The following is an 18294-nucleotide window of genomic DNA, read 5'->3' as shown; positions in this document are numbered from 1 at the left end:
TATATTACTTTATCGACTTACTTGCTATTTTATCATCGTCTTCCTCTTTCTAGAATGTAAGCTCCATGAGGGCAGAGATTTTTGGCTATTTTATTTGCTCTACATTAAATGCCTAGAGTAGTAACTGGCCCACAGGTAGACACTCAACAAATATTTGTTGATTAAATAACTTGAGATATCATGGGTTTTTAAATGTATTTAAAGTAGAAGAGAAGGAAGATTAAATCAATGAGTTTTTGCATTAATGTATTTGCTCACATATATATTATTGATGTGTTTCCTCATATATATATTTACTAAGATAATTGAAACTTTGTTTTTTAAAGAAGTTTTATTTTTCACCTTAAGGTACCCATCCATATGTGAGTTATACCACACACCCAAAATATCAGTAGCTTATATTCAGAAAACTTGGTGACTTAACATGTAGCAAAGGAGTTTCAAATGCTAATCTCACTTTGCAGCTATGTTTGATAAAGCTTTTCCAGGTCTAATGAGCATCTGTGGATCTTTAAGTAGCAATTGAAAAATCCCTACATGTTATTTATTTATTTTTTATCCTCACCCAAGGACATTTTTTTTGTTCAGATAGAGTGGGAGGGAGAGAGAGAGAAACATTGATGTGAAAGGGACACATTAAGTGGCTGCCTCCCACATGACCCAACCAGGGCCGGGGACAGACTGCAACCGAGGTATGTGCCCTTAGCGGGAACCGAGCCCAGGTCTCTCTGGACCACAGGCCGATGCTCTAACCACTGAACCAAACTGGCCAGGGCCCTACATGTTATTTATTGATTCATAAATACTGTCACAGTATTTCTATATTGTTATTTATGGCATACTATGGTAAAAAATGAGTTATTCAAGTGCAAATATTGATTAAGTCATTAACATCATTAGGGAATTAAGCTATAACAGTTTTTTAAGTGGCTAAATAGTGAGCTAGGAGAAATGATATATTTGTGATTCACTTTTATCATGACCTTATACCCTCTCTGTAAAATGAGGACACAGCCAGTGTTTACACATAAGAAAAAGGAGCAAGAGTTTTTCAAATGGTAGAAAAGGGTGCTTTTTGTAGGATTTGAAGCACTACATATTAATGGTACAGCAGCCCTTACTAACACGTCATGTACATTCAAAGACTCCATTTAAATGGCTTGAGTTACCTTCTTCACAGTTATGGTGCCGACTTGGAAATTGGGATCTGTGTTAATGTCAAAGGCATCTGCACCATCTCCATCCACGATAGTGTACTTCATCTCTGCGTTGATTCCTTCGTCCAAGTCCTTGGCAAACACTCTCCCCACGGTGGAGCTGATGGGAGCCGATTCCAGCACACTCATCTGATAATGTTCTGTGAAGAAAGGTCAGAACATACAGTCTTGTAAGCTGCCACTATAAAAAATCCCTCCTCAGTATCACGTCATATAAGGCATGCTGTGCTAAACATCTCTGTCCTGGTTCAGCAATTCAAACTTGAGTTTTAAAGACGAAAACCGAGATCCGAAGAGGCTGAGCAAATGGTATGTCATAGACTGTACTGGACGTGTGTAAGGAGGGGCCAAAGCAGCTTGATCGTAATCCTAAGAGTGGCTAGGACAAAAACAAAAATATTTCTTCTCTCAGTGAATCTACCTTCAGAGTGGCAGGAAGTACCTTGCTTTCCAATCTTTCAGTCCTTCCTAATGAACTACTTCCTCAAGTGTTAATTCCTTCTGAGAAAGACAGAAAAACATTGTGGTCATGAAGTGCATATCTGTTCTGTTCACATTTCAAATGCCTGCATTTTCTTTCATGGCCTGGCCAGTGTCCTGAGGATCCATCTCTGACCAGCTGTTCAAGTTTCCTGGTGACCAGTGATCTGTAAAGGAGGAACTGCAGCGGAGAGCAAGCTCCGCCAGCTCCATGTGTTACTGTCCATGTGTCCTTGCATCTGGGACTGCCACCTGAAGGCCTCCTCACGGACAGGCCTCTGATTCCCCCTGTCCTCTTGTTTGAGCATGGAACACCCCCAGAGTCCTCACCTCCGTGAGATACTCAGAGCTTGTAATGTTCTTCTTTTCAGCCTGATACCCTGAATCCACAGTGCAGTTTAGTTTATTTTCATCTCCATGGAGTTGTATCCTTACTAGCTTACCTTCTCGGGGCTCAACTTTTTCATTATTTTGTCAATCATAATGTGACTGACTAACAAAGAAAATCACACAATCACATTGTCAAAAATGGTCTCTTTTATTCTAATATGCATTACAAGCTACAGGAAGCCTGGGATGTGAGGGCTTGATTGATTTCACAAAGATCTGGGGAGGCTGACAGCACCCAGCCAGCTCAGAGCACCCTCCCTGCACAGGAGAAGAAAGGATGCTTGTCTGTTGCCAATATAAGCCAGGATGTTGCTAATGCCTGTACCACGCTGGCAGGCACTTGGATTGCTGATCTCTTCCCAGTCCCTTCCAAAGTTGTTGATGGATTTGACTTTGCTGTTGCAGAACTTTTGGGAAAAACAAGCAAGAATCTGCCTACAATGTTCTCCACACCAGGAAAGCCATGTGTCCTATGTTTAAACAAACATACATACAACCTCTTATCTGGTATTCTGCTTTTTTTTGTTTCATGAAATCTCATGGGGACTTTGTGGATACCAGTTGTAGCTAAATATTTGAGCTCCCTGGCTGTGTTCACATCGATGAACGAGATGGTACACTTGGGCTGGCTGACTCAGGGTAGCCATTCCCCTGGGAGCCAGGCTTGAGTCTGGTTTTACTTCAGCTGTCTTTTCAGCTGGGGTTGTGTCTGCTGCTCTTCCCTTTCCAGCTGCTCCCGTTAGGCACCTGCTGCTCAGCGTCCTGTCTCCATCCCGGGCTCCGTCCCACATCACAGCTTCATGTGTCCACTCCTCTTGAGGACATTTCATCTGATTGTCCTGCTGCCGCTTCATATTCAAATCTGAATTTGTCTTCCTCACTCCCTGACTCTAGTTCCATTGTTATGCGTCCTCTGTTTTTATCAGTAGTACAGTTCTTCTCCCTGTCACCCAGTCACTGTCCCCTTTGACCCTACCCTCCACCTGGTTCCCTTAGCCAAGAAATCAAGAAGCAAAAATCCATGTTTTCTTCTCTGCCTCAGTCCACTCCCGCCATTTCCTTACGTCCTGATTAGTTCAGGGCTGGACCACTGTTGGGGCTCCTCGCTCCCTGCTTCCCGGTACAGCCCCGCCAGCCCCACACGTGGCTCGCTAACTAGACTTTCTTTCATGTGTGTCCCTTGCTCAGAGACTGTTCAGTGACTTCCATTAGACATAATGACACATCTGAAACACTAAAGACAGGTCTGTATTTCATTAAACGTAAAATTATACTTGCCACTTTATTTCCAGGTCTTTATGTATACACTTTTTTCTTACATTAAGGTTTCTACTCGAATGAGCTCTAGGAGAGCAGATTTCATTTGTTTTGTGTTCTGTTCTATATCCCGTACCTAAAATGGTGCCTACAACAAATAGTTTCAAATGAATGAGTGGCTTCCCTCTTCTGGAATATTCTTTCTGCCCATGTAAATGCTTTATATTCTTCAGTCCCCTGTTGAAGTCTCATCCTTTCATGAAGCCTTCATTCATTATGTTTATTGTGAAGGCTTCATTCTGTTCTAACCAAGTGGTTCAGCAAATCCTGCTTCTTGGTTAACTTCTGATGAACATGGAGTACAATATACACTTTCCCAGGGTCCGGGCTTTGGTTTCAAGCATCTTGTGCCCCTCATCCAGTGCCTGCACAGAGCAGGTGCTTCATACCTGCTTGTGAATCGATTGGTAAGGTGGTGAGGTGGGTCACTGCTTTGGTTTAGTTGCCCTGTGTGCATTCTCTGCAGGGGCAGTATCGCCCCCTAGGGGGCAAAAATTGGTTCTTGTTGGGGGAGAGGTGAAAAGAAGCTTAGATATTACAATGGTTTGTGGCTCTCTAAAGTGCAACATTACCCAACAAAATCTTAGTACTTAATGTTTAATGTTATGAAGGGGGGCAGGGCATGGCGATCAGGGAGAGAAGTCTCAAGGAACTCCGAGGGAGGTGCTGCTTAGGGCTGTGGGACCCGGGGAAATGGTTCTGGAGCATTGCGTGGTAGGTGTAGGACAGCAGTCAGGAAAACCGAACTTAAGGAGGAACATCTCTCTAACGGGGACCCCTGGCCGGAGAACCTGCAATCACTGGGTAGATACTCACTCTGGGGAAAGCGGGGCGGGTTATCGTTGACATCCGAGAGGGTGATGTTGACTGTCGTGGTCCCAGACAATCCTCCAAGCTGCCCTCCCATGTCCTTGGCCTGGATAAGCACCTCGTAGTATTCTTTGGCCTCTCGGTCCATGTTCGTGAGTGCCGTCCTAATTACACCTGCAGGATAGGAACGGCTTGGCTTTAAAAACAAAACGTCAAACCCCATTTTTAAGATTGGGTTCTAGGTTTCTCCCTTGTGCATTGTTAATACCTAGAGTTGAACGCAAGTCACCTGTATTTTATTAAACTTGAGGTCAGAATCCCAGCTTCAAAAACGTGCTGTGCTTACGTAAATGGTGAGTAAATGCAGTTTCAGTGCGAAGAGCAGAGGGCTGATTTCCTCAGGCCGCATTACTCAGAGAGAACAGGAGGTGGCAGCAACGGTTCTCTAGCAGGCCTGGGGCTAGCAGGCCTCGGATGTCCTGCTGCCCTGTCTCACTAAGCAGTGGTTCTCAATCTTCCTAATGCCGGGACCCTTTAATACCGTTTCTCATGTGTGGTGACCTCCAACGATAACATTATTTTCGTTGCTACTTCATAACTGTAATTTTGCTACTGTTATGTCTTAGGCGATCCCCGTGAAAGGGTTGTTTGCCCCTCAAAGGGGTCGCGAGCCACAGGTTGAGAACCGTTGCAAGGAAACTGCATGGAGGGCCCAGAAAGCAGAGCTTCCTGTGTTGCAAATCCGTGATTTTAGATCAAGTCTTCTTCAGCCCCTTAGAGCCCTTGTAGAGTGACTGATTCTCCTTAGGGCCCTCACTGCTTTGTCCTGCCTCCGAGATACCTGTAAGCAGGATTGGAATTCTGATTTGATTTTTCTTTTGTTGTATATTCATTCTGTTTTGTTAGGCACTGCTAATGTCTATGCTTCACTGAATCCCATGAGCTAGGCCATGGGCGCTGCCGTGAGTGGTTTGTCTGGGACGTGCACGAGGAGCGAACTCCCCCAGACAGCAGGCAGCAGCGGGCTCATTCCGTTTCGGGAAGCGGGGTCCAAATCAAAATCCAGTGAAATGCGTTTTGATCCTGCCAGGGGTGTGTGGTAATGTTTTATCTGTCTATTTTATTTTTCTATTTTTTAACCCTTCCACTTAGAAAGTTGACCTTTATACACTCTAGGCAAAGATTCAAGACTTGTTTACTGCAAGTTTAGAAGGTGACCCTTGGCTAAATAGATCTTTTCATGCCAAGGCGAGGGCCTGGGACCACAGACCCTCCCCCGTCTGATTCTCATACTGTAAATGCTGCACTTGAGCAACAACATTCTAAAGTAAAATGTGCAGCTCTTTCTTTTTTAAAATGCCCTATGGGCACAGCAATAACTATCTTTTGATGTATTTTTGACCTTAACACTAAAGATACCCTCTGGGAGCTGTCAAAATAATGTAAGGTTCCTCTTAGGACATAAAGGACACGTTCCCCTCGTCCCGCCTGTGCTTTCCTCCCTGTGGGCACCGCATCCCTCCCCCATGTTCGGAGTTGCTCCGGCGACTGTCTTACGGAGTCCCTAACTGCAGTCTGTACGCCTTCCTCCTCCCGATTTACACTCCTTCACTTTCTACTTTTACGATACGACTTTCTGAATGCCTGCTTCCCCTGAGGGCTTCTGGGGGGAAATTCTGTCAGGTTGTTAATAGAAATGCATTTTTTCTCTTTCAAGTACAGAGATGACTTCGAGCAGGCACCATCGGCTTTACCTCTGTGGCTGGAAGTTTCTTTACCCAAGTTCCTTGTTATTACTCTTAGGTCTTCAATTCTCCCGTGTGCAGAGGGGGATACCAATACTCCCCTACATCGCACGCGTTCACAAGCATGTCTGAAGGCTCAAATATGAAAGTATTTTAAGAGGGAAAAAGCCTGACACAAGTGCAAGATAACAAGGACGTAGTCATCGCTCTGCCCAACGCAGAAGTATTAAAGGGATTCCCCACAGATGGAACAGATCCTTGAATCCAAGCTCCAAAGTAAAACTGAAAACAACAATGGAGCCAAGCTTCCATGGATTGTCGTTTTCTGCACCTTGCTCCTTACCCACCCAGTTCTCTCTGCTATGGGCCCTGATAGAGCTTCCCACTCAGCATCTGCCTGTGGGGATGTGGGGGTGTGGGGGCACATCCCCTGCTCTGTGCTCTCTTCCCTGATGGAAACCCGTCTGTGCCAGCATCCATCCATTCCGCCCCTTTGCTCAGTGCAGGCTGGGTCAGAAGAAAGAGTCAGACCACATGTTGGCACATGTCTACAATAGAAGCACCTTTTTAGGTCTCACTTCCCAGTTTCCTTATCTAGTATGTGAAAGGTGACGGACTAGATGATTCCTCTAAGGCTCTTTCCAGTTTCTAATCAGTGATTCTGGTTCTGCGTCGAGCCCGGTTAACCCGTCAGTCCTCCCAGGTCTCTAAGCCTAGAGTTCTCAAGACCAGAACCCCGGGAGTCAGCGAAACCACAGGGTTTCTTGAAGGCCAACGAGGAGGTACTTTTGTGCAGACAGGCCGTTTGCGTGGGCAGGCTGTTTGGCCTCTGCAGTCCTACCCTGTGCACTGTCTGTACATAGCACCACACTGCTCTACCCACAGGGCAGTGCTGGTTTGCTTTCTTCATCTCAGAGCTTGTAATCTTCCCTGGTTAATACAATCCCCGGAGAGCCCCTGGACAGGAGAGTTGGGCCTGTCATAGGAGCAGTTATAAGTTACTAGGGGTAAAGCAAACGCTCCCGACTCGACCGCTGCATCTGTACCTGTTTTGGAGTCCACAGAAAAGTATGGCTGGCCCTGGAGAATGCTGTACACTACCCGGGCACTGCTGCCGTAGGTCGGGTCATCAGCGTCTGTGGCTGTCACCTGGATCACAGAGGTCCCTGAGGAAGAGAGATGGTGGAAAGCTATTCAGGTTGAGTTGATAAGAGCTGGACACAATCCTGAATGGGCAGTCTTAAAGCATTTGCTGGTGTTATATTTGCTTCCTTGGAAGGGTCCCTTTCTAGATCAAGCTTTCATAACTGCTGTCTAGAAAGTAGGGATGGGAATTATGTTTTAAATTCTTAATAACCAGTAAGGACAACATTGCTCTTTTGATTATACCAAAATGCTTCCCCATTGTAAGTCAGACATTATCCATCCATCCATCTATCCATCCATCTTTTGTTTCTTAAGAACTAGAACAGAATAACAACACTGGGATTATTATTACTTTTATTTTTTATTATGGCCAATTTCCGTGTTTAAGCAGTTTCCTGCCTAAGGACTTGGTGGTCACTTTTGGTTCAGTTTTATAATCTGTGAGCTGTTCTGCACTTTCTCTCCTTTTCTGTGTTTAGACAGGAGGACCCTTATAGAGGAATTACTCTACGAGAATCAGTGACTCTCCACCTTACCCACTGGTGACATTTCTGGCACAGTGGCAACATAAGGCCCATCCAGGAACTTGGGCTCATTGTCGTTGATGTCCTGGATTTTGATGATGAACTCTGACTCCGGCTCCATCGGCCTGCCTGTCCGCCGGTCCAGGGCTTGAGCCCTTAGCGTGTACTGAGCCCTCTCCTCTCGGTCGAGCCTCTGAATGGCGTGGATGTCCCCCGTGGTGTCGTCGATGGTGAACACAACGCCTGCGCCTTCTCCCGAGAGGATGTATTTGATGGATCCATCCCCCCTGTCCATGTCTGAATGAAGCTGGGGAAAAGCACCAAAATCTCATTATGGATAATGAATAGGTGTCAGAAATAGATTTTCAGTTTTGGGTCCTCCTTTCAAAAAGAATAATTTTTTTTTTCATTCAAATGTTTTAATTGTCTGTCTACAAAGAACTAATATTCATTGAACATGATTGTATCAAAGAGAAAATACAGGTTGATGAATAAAAGTTTTTCCATATATCATTTAGTATCCTGAACTAACTATTTTCTTAAGTTTCTTTCCCTGGGAAACGTAGAAAATAGGAATGAACTCTGGAAAGCATAGGTCCCAGCATGAGAATAGGAACAAGTCGAACAAGGAGGAACTCATCCTCTCTATTACAAAATGGAGAAGCCCAGACCTTTTTTAAAAATTTTTATCCTCACCTGAGGACATTTTTGCATGTATTTTCAGATTGGGGGGTGGGGGAGAAGAGAGAGAGAGAGAAACATTGATGTGAGAGAGACACGTTGACTGGTTGCCACCCACACGACCCCAACCGGGACCAGGGACGAACTGCAGCTGAGGTTCGTGCCCTTAGCGGGAACTGAACTTGGGCCCCTCTGGTCCGCGGGCTCTAACTGCTGAGCCAAACTAGACCTTTTAAAATAAGTGTTGAAGTTTTGGAGTTTCAAAAATTTTATGACAATTTTAAGTTGGCTGAAAAGCTGATGCAGTGATTGATAGGTAGGCCATGGCGACTGCACTGGACATTGTGTGACGGGGGCGCTTGTGGTGCTCTCGTCCTGTGGCCCCAGCTCTGGAGTCACTCGGTGGGACTGTGAGGTGTGCAGCTGGACGGCGCCTGAGGGTCACTGTTCTGTGCAGCAGTGCGTCTCTCTTCCCAGTGGACCAGACCAGTTCTTGGTCTCATAACTGGATCGCTCAGGTCTTTCAGTGGATGATTGCATGAGGGACATGCTCTTATATGCTCATCCAACTGTATTTCCTCCCAAGTTACTTTGTGATGATTCTTTCTTTTCTTATTCCTTACCCAAGGATTTTTATTTATTTATCATTAGATAGAGTGTGAGGGAGGGAGAGAGACAGAGACAGAGAGAAATATCAACGTGACAGAGACACATCCACTGGTTGCTTCCCCCACGACCCTAGCAGGGCCGGGAACAAACCTCAGCTGAGGTACGTGCCCTTGACCAGAATCGAACCCGAGACTCATTGGTCCGCGGGCCGATGCTCTAACCACTGAGAAAACAGGCCAGGGCTGTGATGATTCTTGAAAGGAGTCCAGGGGCACTATTTTCATATTAATCCTAGAAGTAAATTTCTGCATCTCTAATTACAGACAACGTATGTAGGTGGCAAGAACCCTGGAATTTTATCTTACATAGAATTAATAGTCTCCCTCTAAAGGGGGCAGCAAAAAATTACTTGCAGTTAGTCAGCCACCACTCGCTTTGTTGTTGCTGGAGTCATTAGGACTTTGCATAGTGAGGTGACGAAGTTCATGAGGTTTAGTCTGTAAACCAGACAACCAGTGCTAGGCTTGGGCCAGAGAGGCAAATACCTGCGGCCCGAACGCAGTGCAGTTATAGATTGAGTGTCCTTGACAAATCGTTGTTTGTGACTCTCAGATTTCTCGTATTATACATAAATGTGGAGAACAGTCTGAATGCTTTCTTTGAAGGATCGTTGGGATCATTAGAAATTGATGTATGTAAAGCACCTAACACGATGTTTCCCATAATAAGAACGCTATAAATGGCCCTGATGAACACGATGACATCCGTGCATAGAGAAAGGATGTAATCTGCCCCGCTCTTCCCTGCTCCCTTCCAACCTTGAGGACTGTAGCAGAGGCAGCAGAAACAACCTGTTGGCTTTTTAAAAGGCACAGTCCAGCGGTAAAAGCTGCAGAAGGCCCTCTGACGCATGGCTGGGACAGTGTCACTCTGAGGAGTAAAGGGCGCAGACACCAGGAAGACACCTGAACGTGTCTGCACAGCATCCTCAGACGAGGGTGGGTTTGGAGGGCGTGGCTGGCTTTGGGCTGCTCTCGGGTTGACTCGAGGCAGATCCGGTGGTAATTTTGCTGCCTAGAGGAATTCAGCTGTGTCTTATCTAGGGAAGGGAAATAAGCAGACAAAATTGACCAAATAAATTGCCACGGACATTTTTCTACTGAAAAACTTCTATTTAGAATTTGAAGTGCTCACATTTCCTCATTCCATATCCAGTATTATTGTTTTTCTCAATCCAAATCTTCTGTTTGTGCAGTTAAAAAAGCAGAGTTGTCCTGGCCGGTTTGGCTCCGTGGTTTGAGTGTCGGCCCACAGACCAGAGAGTCGTGGGTTTGATTCTGGTCAAGGGCACGTGCCTTGGTTACAGTTGATCCCTGGTCCTGTTGGGGTCGTGCGGGAGGTGACCAGTTGATGTGTCTCTCTCACATTGATGTTTCTCTCTCTCTCTGTCTCTCTCCCCCCTCCCTCCCACTCTATTTGAAGATGGATGGAAAAATATCCTCAAGTTAGGATTGAAAAAAAAAGCAGAGGTGCCCAGCTTTTATTGTGTAGACTAGAAAGCCGTTTTATTCTGACCTGGCCACAAAGAAAGGAAAATCCTTCCATGTGGAACTGTGTCCCAGGCAGAGGAATGGAGCAGGGAGGAGGAGGACAAGGATCTCGGGAATATTTAAATTAAAAAATATAGACATATGCATGTGCTTACATATATATAAATATACATATCAGTATCAATGTCCATACATATCATTTTCAGGTGTGTGGAATAGGACTTTCATTAGGGTTTACCAGCCATAGAGTACACATTTGGTTGTGAAAATTGCAAAGAGACATTAACAGCTTTTCTAGGTCACTCAGCAAATTGGCACTGTAATAAAAGTGTTTTATATTTATCCCTATTTAATTCAGCTAACACTGACTGAGCACCGGCTCCCTGGAGGAAGGCAGGGAGCTTCCAGAGTGAATCGGCAGCACACTGTTATGTATATCTTGGGAAAACACCCCCCTCCCATCCCCGCAGAGTAAGATGGGTGGATGTTCTACGTAGCCCAGTCATTCCTCGGTCTATAGGGTCTTCAGCCAAAGGAGTGGTGGATGATGGGAAGTACACAGATTAAGAAATATCTTCGCTGACGTAACATTGTAGAAACTAGCGTGAGTTTCAGCCCTTCGCCGTCCCGCATGGCCTCGTGTACACAGTTCCAGGAACGCAGCGTGCTCTGGGTCTGTGCGCAGACAGCCTGCGCAGTACCCCCAGCGGGCTGGGAACCACGGTTTGCGCGCAGACGCGAGCTCTCTGCATATGTCAGTACATCCAGCTTTACCCCGACCCTGCCTGTCCCTGGAACGCCCAGCGGCCATGCCAACTACAGCTGGCAACTGCTGCCAAGCTCCTTCTAAACTAAGCAATGCGCAGGCAGGCTCTCTAAACAGACATCTTCCAGAGCCCAAGGTGACAAGCTAATTCGGGAACAAAAGGTAGGAAAGGTAGGTGAATTCTCGTTAAACAGAAGATGGAGGGGTAAAGGGCCTGGGAGAGTGAGTAGATCGTTCTCTTCTGTGGAGGCAGCTCACCCAGTCCAGGGTACAGGCTTGCCCTGGCTGCTGGGGTGCTGGCCGGACAAGGTGACGGTAGGGATGCACGAGTGTCCTGTGTCCCGGGTCGGGTAATTAGGAGCGGGTGGGCGTGATCCTGAGCACTGGAAGCTGCTGCTCAGCTAAGTAGTCCCAGCGTCAGGAGGCAGGCGGTCTTGGTGGGATTCCTGGTCCCACCATAACCCCATGGCCCTTCTGTGCATCTGTCAGGGCCGAGTCTGACGTCGGGCACATGTGCAGGCAGCCAGAGGAGAGCCTGTTGCTTCGTTGTCAGACTTCGGTGAACCTTTTATCTGGGCTTTTACTGTTACCATTTGTGTAATTTTGGGCAATGACCATGACCTCTGAGCCAAGTTCTGTGGACTAATTATAGAAACGTGGTGAATTATACTTCCCTCCCAGATTGCTATGATTAGATGATCTCTATATGAGTGGACGGACTGACCTGTAGGGCTGTAGTGGCCCAGTACCATGGCAGGTCCCCTTGTCTTTCTGCATTTGGGTGTGTTCAGTTCTGTGCTGGGTTTTCAGTTTGGGGGAGGCATAGGGAAGGCTAGGGGTAGCATCTCAGTTTCTCCCCTTCTCGAAAGTGTCCATGCATGGGTATTTTCTTAAAGTTATTATAGCAGTGGCCATGTATGTGTAGTTGGAAGAAACATAAATTTTATGACTGTGGAGTAGCTGGAAGTCTTGGAATTCTGAGTAGGTGGAAGATGTGTTCATGATGGAAGAGGCTGGTAAGCTGGGCCCTGAGGAATCTGACTGAGTGAACGGAGAGGAGGTGACTGCATGTCTTAGGCAGGGCCGTGGCCTAGACATACATCTGGGGTGGAGACAAATGTATGCGTGTCAGGGCCAGGAAGGACACCAGCTCAGGGGGATCAGGACTAGGTTAGAGAAATCGTAAGGGAGGAGGAGTCATTTTCCGAAAGTCCTTGAACTATGTGCTAAGAGCTCTCCAGTGCTTTTTAATCAGAGGAGCAGGAAGACGGAATGGTGCTTTGAGATAAATGTCCCGAGTCCTGGGGCGAGGATGGGCGGAGCCTCTCTGCAGGGAGGCAGGCCGCGCCTGCTTGGTTAATGTGACCAGGAAGAACAGGACCAGAGCGATGGCAGAGCCGGAGAGGGTGAGGCGAGCCTGGGAGGATGGGCAGGATGTGGTACTGGGCTGGAGAAAGGAGGGAGGCAGAGGGGGAAGTCAAGGAAACACTGCCCCTGTTAGCACCAGTACCGTTCCTGCTACTCCCACTGCTACTGTGTGGGGAGAACTGAGGACACTGGTTTGATCTGGGCGTTTGCCGGGAGAGACGCTGGTAGAAGTGGAGGTGAGAAGCATTGGGACTGATTTGGCACAGGACTGACAGAATTTGGGGGTGGAGAGAATGGGGGGCACGACAAAGTGAAGAATGGTCACAGTCTCTGGTGTAGGAACTAGATGGTGGTGGTGCTAGTATAGAGAAGACTAGGGGAAGAGTTGGTTTTGGGGAAATGAGAAGTTTTTGCTGGACCCACGGGGGACAGTCATGAACGTGGGGCTGTCCGAGATGTAGTCGGTTTGTGAGCCTGAAGCTCAGATGAGTGGCCTGAGCCAAAGACGGAGGTTTGGGATTCATTCGTTCAGGGGTGGAGTTGAAAACCGCAGGGTGGGGTGAACCCCGCGGGAATGAGTGTGGGAAGAGGAGAGTCCAGGGCAGAGCTGATGGGACCGTCAGTGATGGGCAGGTGGAGGGAGAGGACCAGCAGAGGCGAGGGGACTGTGAACGCCGCGAAGCCCTGAGAACACAGTGAGTCCAGAGCTGATGGACCGTCAGTGATGGGGCAGGTGGAGGGAGAGGACCAGCAGAGGCTGAGGGGACTGTGAACGCCGCGAAGCCCTGAGAACACAGTGAGCCCAGAGCTGATGGGACCGTCAGTGATGGGCAGGTGGAGGGAGAGGACCAGCAGAGGCGAGGGGACTGTGAACACCGCGAAGCCCTGAGAACACAGTGAGCCCAGAGCTGATGGACCGTCAGTGATGGGCCGGTGGAGGGAGAGGACCAGCAGAGGCGAGGGGACTGTGAACGCCACGAAGCCCTGAAAACACAGTGAGCCCAGAGCTGATGGACCGTCAGTGATGGGCCGGTGGAGGGAGAGGACCAGCAGAGGCGAGGGGACTGTGAACGCCGCGAAGCCCTGAGAACACAGTGAGCCCAGAGCTGATGGGACCGTCAGTGATGGGCAGGTGGAGGGAGAGGACCAGCAGAGGCTGAGGGGACTGTGAACGCCGCGAAGCCCTGAGAACACAGTGAGCCCAGAGCTGATGGGACCGTCAGTGATGGGCAGGTGGAGGGAGAGGACCAGCAGAGGCGAGGGGACTGTGAACGCCGCGAAGCCCTGAGAACACAGTGAGCCCAGAGCTGATGGGACCGTCAGTGATGGGCAGGTGGAGGGAGAGGACCAGCAGAGGCTGAGGGGACTGTGAACGCCGCGAAGCCCTGAGAACACAGTGAGCCCAGAGCTGATGGGACCGTCAGTGATGGGCAGGTGGAGGGAGAGGACCAGCAGAGGCGAGGGGACTGTGAACACCGCGAAGCCCTGAGAACACAGTGAGCCCAGAGCTGATGGACCGTCAGTGATGGGCCGGTGGAGGGAGAGGACCAGCAGAGGCGAGGGGACTGTGAACGCCGCGAAGCCCTGAAAACACAGTGAGCCCAGAGCTGATGGACCGTCAGTGATGGGCCGGTGGAGGGAGAGGACCAGCAGAGGCGAGGGGACTGTGAACGCCACGAAGCCCTGAGAACACAGTGAGCCCAGAGCTGATGGGACCGTCAGTGATGGGGCAGGTGGAGGGAGAGGACCAGCAGAGGCTGAGGGGACTGTGAATGCTGCAAAGTCCTGAAAACACAGTGAGCCCAGAGCTGATGGGACCGTCAGTGATGGGGCAGGTGGAGGGAGAGGACCAGCAGAGGCGAGGGGACTGTGAACGCCGCGAAGCCCTGAGAACACAGTGAGCCCAGAGCTGATGGGACCGTCAGTGATGGGGCAGGTGGAGGGAGAGGACCAGCAGAGGCTGAGGGGACTGTGAACGCCACGAAGTCCTGAAAACACAGTGAGCCCAGAGCTGATGGACCGTCAGTGATGGGCCGGTGGAGGGAGAGGACCAGCAGAGGCGAGGGGACTGTGAACGCCGCGAAGCCCTGAGAACACAGTGAGCCCAGAGCTGATGGACCGTCAGTGATGGGGCAGGTGGAGGGAGAGGATCAGCAGAGGTGAGGGGACTGTGAACACCGCGAAGCCCTGAGAACACAGTGAGCCCAGAGCTGATGGACCGTCAGTGATGGGGCAGGTGGAGGGAGAGGACCAGCAGAGGCCGAGGGGACTGTGAACGCCACGAAGTCCTGAGAACACAGTGAGCCCAGAGCTGATGGACCGTCAGTGATGGGGCAGGTGGAGGGAGAGGACCAGCAGAGGCGAGGGGACTGTGAACGCCGCGAAGTCCTGAAAGCGTAGTGAGCCCAGAGCTGATGGACCGTCAGTGATGGGGCAGGTGGAGGGGGAGGACCAGCAGAGGCGAGGGGACTGTGAACGCCGCGAAGTCCTGAGAACACAGTGAGCCCAGAGCTGATGGACCGTCAGTGATGGGGCAGGTGGAGGGAGAGGACCAGCAGAGGCGAGGGGACTGTGAACGCCGCGAAGTCCTGAGAACACAGTGAGCCCAGAGCTGATGGACCGTCAGTGATGGGCAGGTGGAGGGAGAGGACCAGCAGAGGCGAGGGGACTGTGAACGCCGCGAAGCCCTGAAAACACAGTGAGCCCAGAGGGAGGCAAAGAAGTGGCAAAGGCGGCTGCTTTGCGGTTCCGTAAATGAAACCACTGGCTTGGTAGTGGGAGGTCCTTAGGAGCATGGGGAACACAGCCTCAGTGCAGTGGTGGGCACAGAAAACAGACAACTGGGTTAAGAAGTGGGTGGGCCCAGCCGGTGTGGCTCAGTGGTTGAGCGTTGACCCAGGCACCAAGAGGTCGCCGGTTCGATTCCCAGTCAGGGCACGTGCCCAGGTTGTGGGCCAAATCCCCAGGAGGTAGCCAGTCGATGTTCTCACTCAGCGATGTTTCTCTCTCTCTCTCCCTCTCTTTAAAATCAATAAAGAAGAAAAAAAGAAGTGGGTGGGAGTTGAGGAAAGAGTTTATATAGACAACTCTTGCAAAGTGGTAGTTCTTTCATGTCCCCCACCGGACACTTGGAGACAGAGGGGCTAATGGTGCTCAGTGATCTGTCCAAAGTGACCCTGGAAGTGTCGGCAGAGCAGGGTTTTGAACCCACATATGTTAGACTCTGAAACCCATATTCTTAGCTTTTGTGCTAAACAAGGGTTTAAGTTATCATTCGAATGAATTATTTATTTTCTAATTAGTTTCTTGTTTCCCATTTTCTCTCACTTGGTTGCTTTTATAATATGGTCTCTGATTAACAATCAAATAATATAAACATAGGATAAAGCCTGGATTAAAAATAAAAAGATAGCTATATCAAGGGAGTTCAAGTATAAAGTGTGTAAATATATTCATTGATTGACTCCAGCTCTCCTCGAGGGTAGAGCACATGCTGCGGTCTTCTGAAATGAAGAATGCATTACCCCCCACCCCATTAAACTTAGGCCTCAGGCAACACTTGTGCAAATACTTTGGAGAAAAAAAGAAAAAGGCAAAAGCCTCTGTTTCTCCTTTGCATTCCGTTTCTTTATCCCATCCTGCCATCCCGAGACTGCAGCTTCCTCTTGGGACTTGAAGGGCTCTTGCAGGGGCCCGGGCTTGCCGTCTAAAACCTAACTCCTCATTCTTCTCCCTGCACCCCTGCTCAGAACAGAAGCATGAACAAGGAGGGAGATCTTTCCTTTCTCACTGGTTATCTGACAAAGCAAAAATGAGACTCAGCTAGCTGCCAAGACCCACACCACTGGTTAGACTTTCTCTCAGGCCTCAGACACAGGCTAGGGGAGCTCCTGTATCCAGGTCATGTCAGTTTCAGGATCCTGGTCATTTACAGTCTCTGGCAGTTCTTACCTTGCCGACATACAAAGGGTCGCTTCCAGTGTACTCTTCCAGAACAAAAAACTGGTTCCAAACCCAGCTCCTCTTTGTGCGGGAGTGGGGCTGTGGCTTGTCCGACAGGAGTGCTTCTGATTTGCCTGGCGGTGGCGGTGGTGTGCTCGAGAGAACGCTGGTGGGAAGGTCCAGCAGCCCCCAGAAGCACAAGGACAGGCTGAGTCCCAGCCAGCTCTTTGCACTGCTCATCCTACCGGAAGTCCAGGTGGGATCGCGGTTCAGAAAGTAGGTACAGGGCGGAAGCCACAGGAACGAGAGTGTTTCCAAAAAATAAAAATAAAAAAATAATACAGTTTATTGGATACTTATACTTCCCAAATGAGATCCCAATTCAGGTCAATCTGCTTGAAGTTGACTTCCTGTCAAGTTAAGGAAAACACAGTGTAATGATGTCAGATTCTTTTCTGTGGGCTTGTAGCAAGTTTTCAAGTAATGTCAGTACTGTTTTCTGCTCAACAAATGAAAGAGTCATAACATGTTATTGCTGTAGAAATATTTGAGTAATAAATAATATTTTGATAAAAAGAACAGTTTTTCTTGTTATAATCAATCCCAAACCTTTGGATATGGATTTTAGTGGGAATAAAACTAGTGAATAAATTTCTTCTCTCTGGTAGTTTAGCTGGAGGTTTGTGCTATATTATTGATTGGCTTGAATTAATAGTGTGTACTTTGAAATATTTATAATCAGCCTTGTAAACCTTTAGAAATGGCATCCATTTCCAAAATATACAGCTGATAACTAATATTTTTATTAATCCAACTTCTTTTCTTAGCTCATTAAAAACTAAAATCAAAATCATGCCTGGCCGGTGTGGTTCACTGGTTGAGCGTCGACTCATGCATCGAGAGGTTGCCTGTTCGATTCCCTGTCAGGGCACATGCCCAGGTTGTGGGCCCAATGCCCAGTGGGGGGCATGCAGGAGGCGGCCAGTTGATGTTCTCTCTCATCGATGTCTCTATTTCTCTCGCCTCCCTTCCTCTCTCTCTAAAGTCAATAAAGAAAAAATATTTTAAAAGACACTTAAAAGTAAAATCTTTTTTTTGCCACTTACATTTATCTTGTGCGCACCCCATGTTATTGATAATATTAGGAATTTTGGGCTTCATTTATAAGCTGCCGTGGGTCACTTCGGGCTTGAGTCATTCTCTGAGCTCAAGTGGAATCCGAGTTCACACCCGACTGCTTGGGCTCTGAGCTCTGAGAGGAGCTGCTGATGTGACCTTCCTGGGCTCTGAATGGTCAGTTAACCATTGTGTCTTTCCCAGGAGACTCCAGGGGCTGTTGGTCACTCTCGTAGCTGCGGCAGCTGAGTCTAGCCTAGAGAATGTCCCCCTCCGATCTGAAGGACTCATTTAGGCAAAAGGATGTTGACTGCTGCCCTGGGACACCTCTGTATCAGTCAAACTTCTTTTGAACTGTGAAGTCAGGTTACTGGCGACCTCAGGCCTGTGCTGTGACCTCATCAGCCTTTTCTTCAACTGGGCTGAATGAGGTGGCATCACACTTCAGCCAGTCTGTCAAAACAACCACAAGGTCGTCTGTGGGCTCAATGTTTTCAGTGTCGTGAGGATCTGCAGGGGTATCTGGGGATTTCAGACCCTTGCAACTACATGACGCTCCGTTTCTACAGGGGGTTTTAAAAGGAGGCAGTCACCGCTTGCCACCTGTCAGCACCAGGACTCGCTTTAGCTTTC

At 48.5% G+C, this 18294-nt stretch overlaps 1 protein-coding gene across 1 annotated transcript in view; it reads right to left on the bottom strand.

The window, feature by feature from the left end:
- CDH20 (cadherin 20) overlaps window positions 1-18294 on the bottom strand; it is a 200198-nt gene that overhangs the window by 33281 nt on the left and 148623 nt on the right. Inside the window, exons 2-6 of the mRNA XM_036244455.1 lie at window positions 16555-16955; window positions 7642-7936; window positions 7006-7125; window positions 4221-4388; window positions 1170-1357 (exon numbers count right to left, since the gene is read on the bottom strand). Coding sequence (XP_036100348.1) covers window positions 1170-1357; window positions 4221-4388; window positions 7006-7125; window positions 7642-7936; window positions 16555-16785 — 1002 coding nt within the window. The 5' untranslated portion in view covers window positions 16786-16955. The remainder of the gene's footprint in view (window positions 1-1169; window positions 1358-4220; window positions 4389-7005; window positions 7126-7641; window positions 7937-16554; window positions 16956-18294) is intronic.

This window comes from Molossus molossus, unplaced genomic scaffold (assembly GCF_014108415.1).
Source record: "Molossus molossus isolate mMolMol1 unplaced genomic scaffold, mMolMol1.p scaffold_m16_p_6, whole genome shotgun sequence".
Taxonomy (NCBI): Eukaryota; Metazoa; Chordata; class Mammalia; order Chiroptera; family Molossidae; genus Molossus; species Molossus molossus.
The sequence above is the reverse complement of the archived record's forward strand: the minus strand, read 5'-3'. Positions and strand labels throughout refer to the sequence as shown.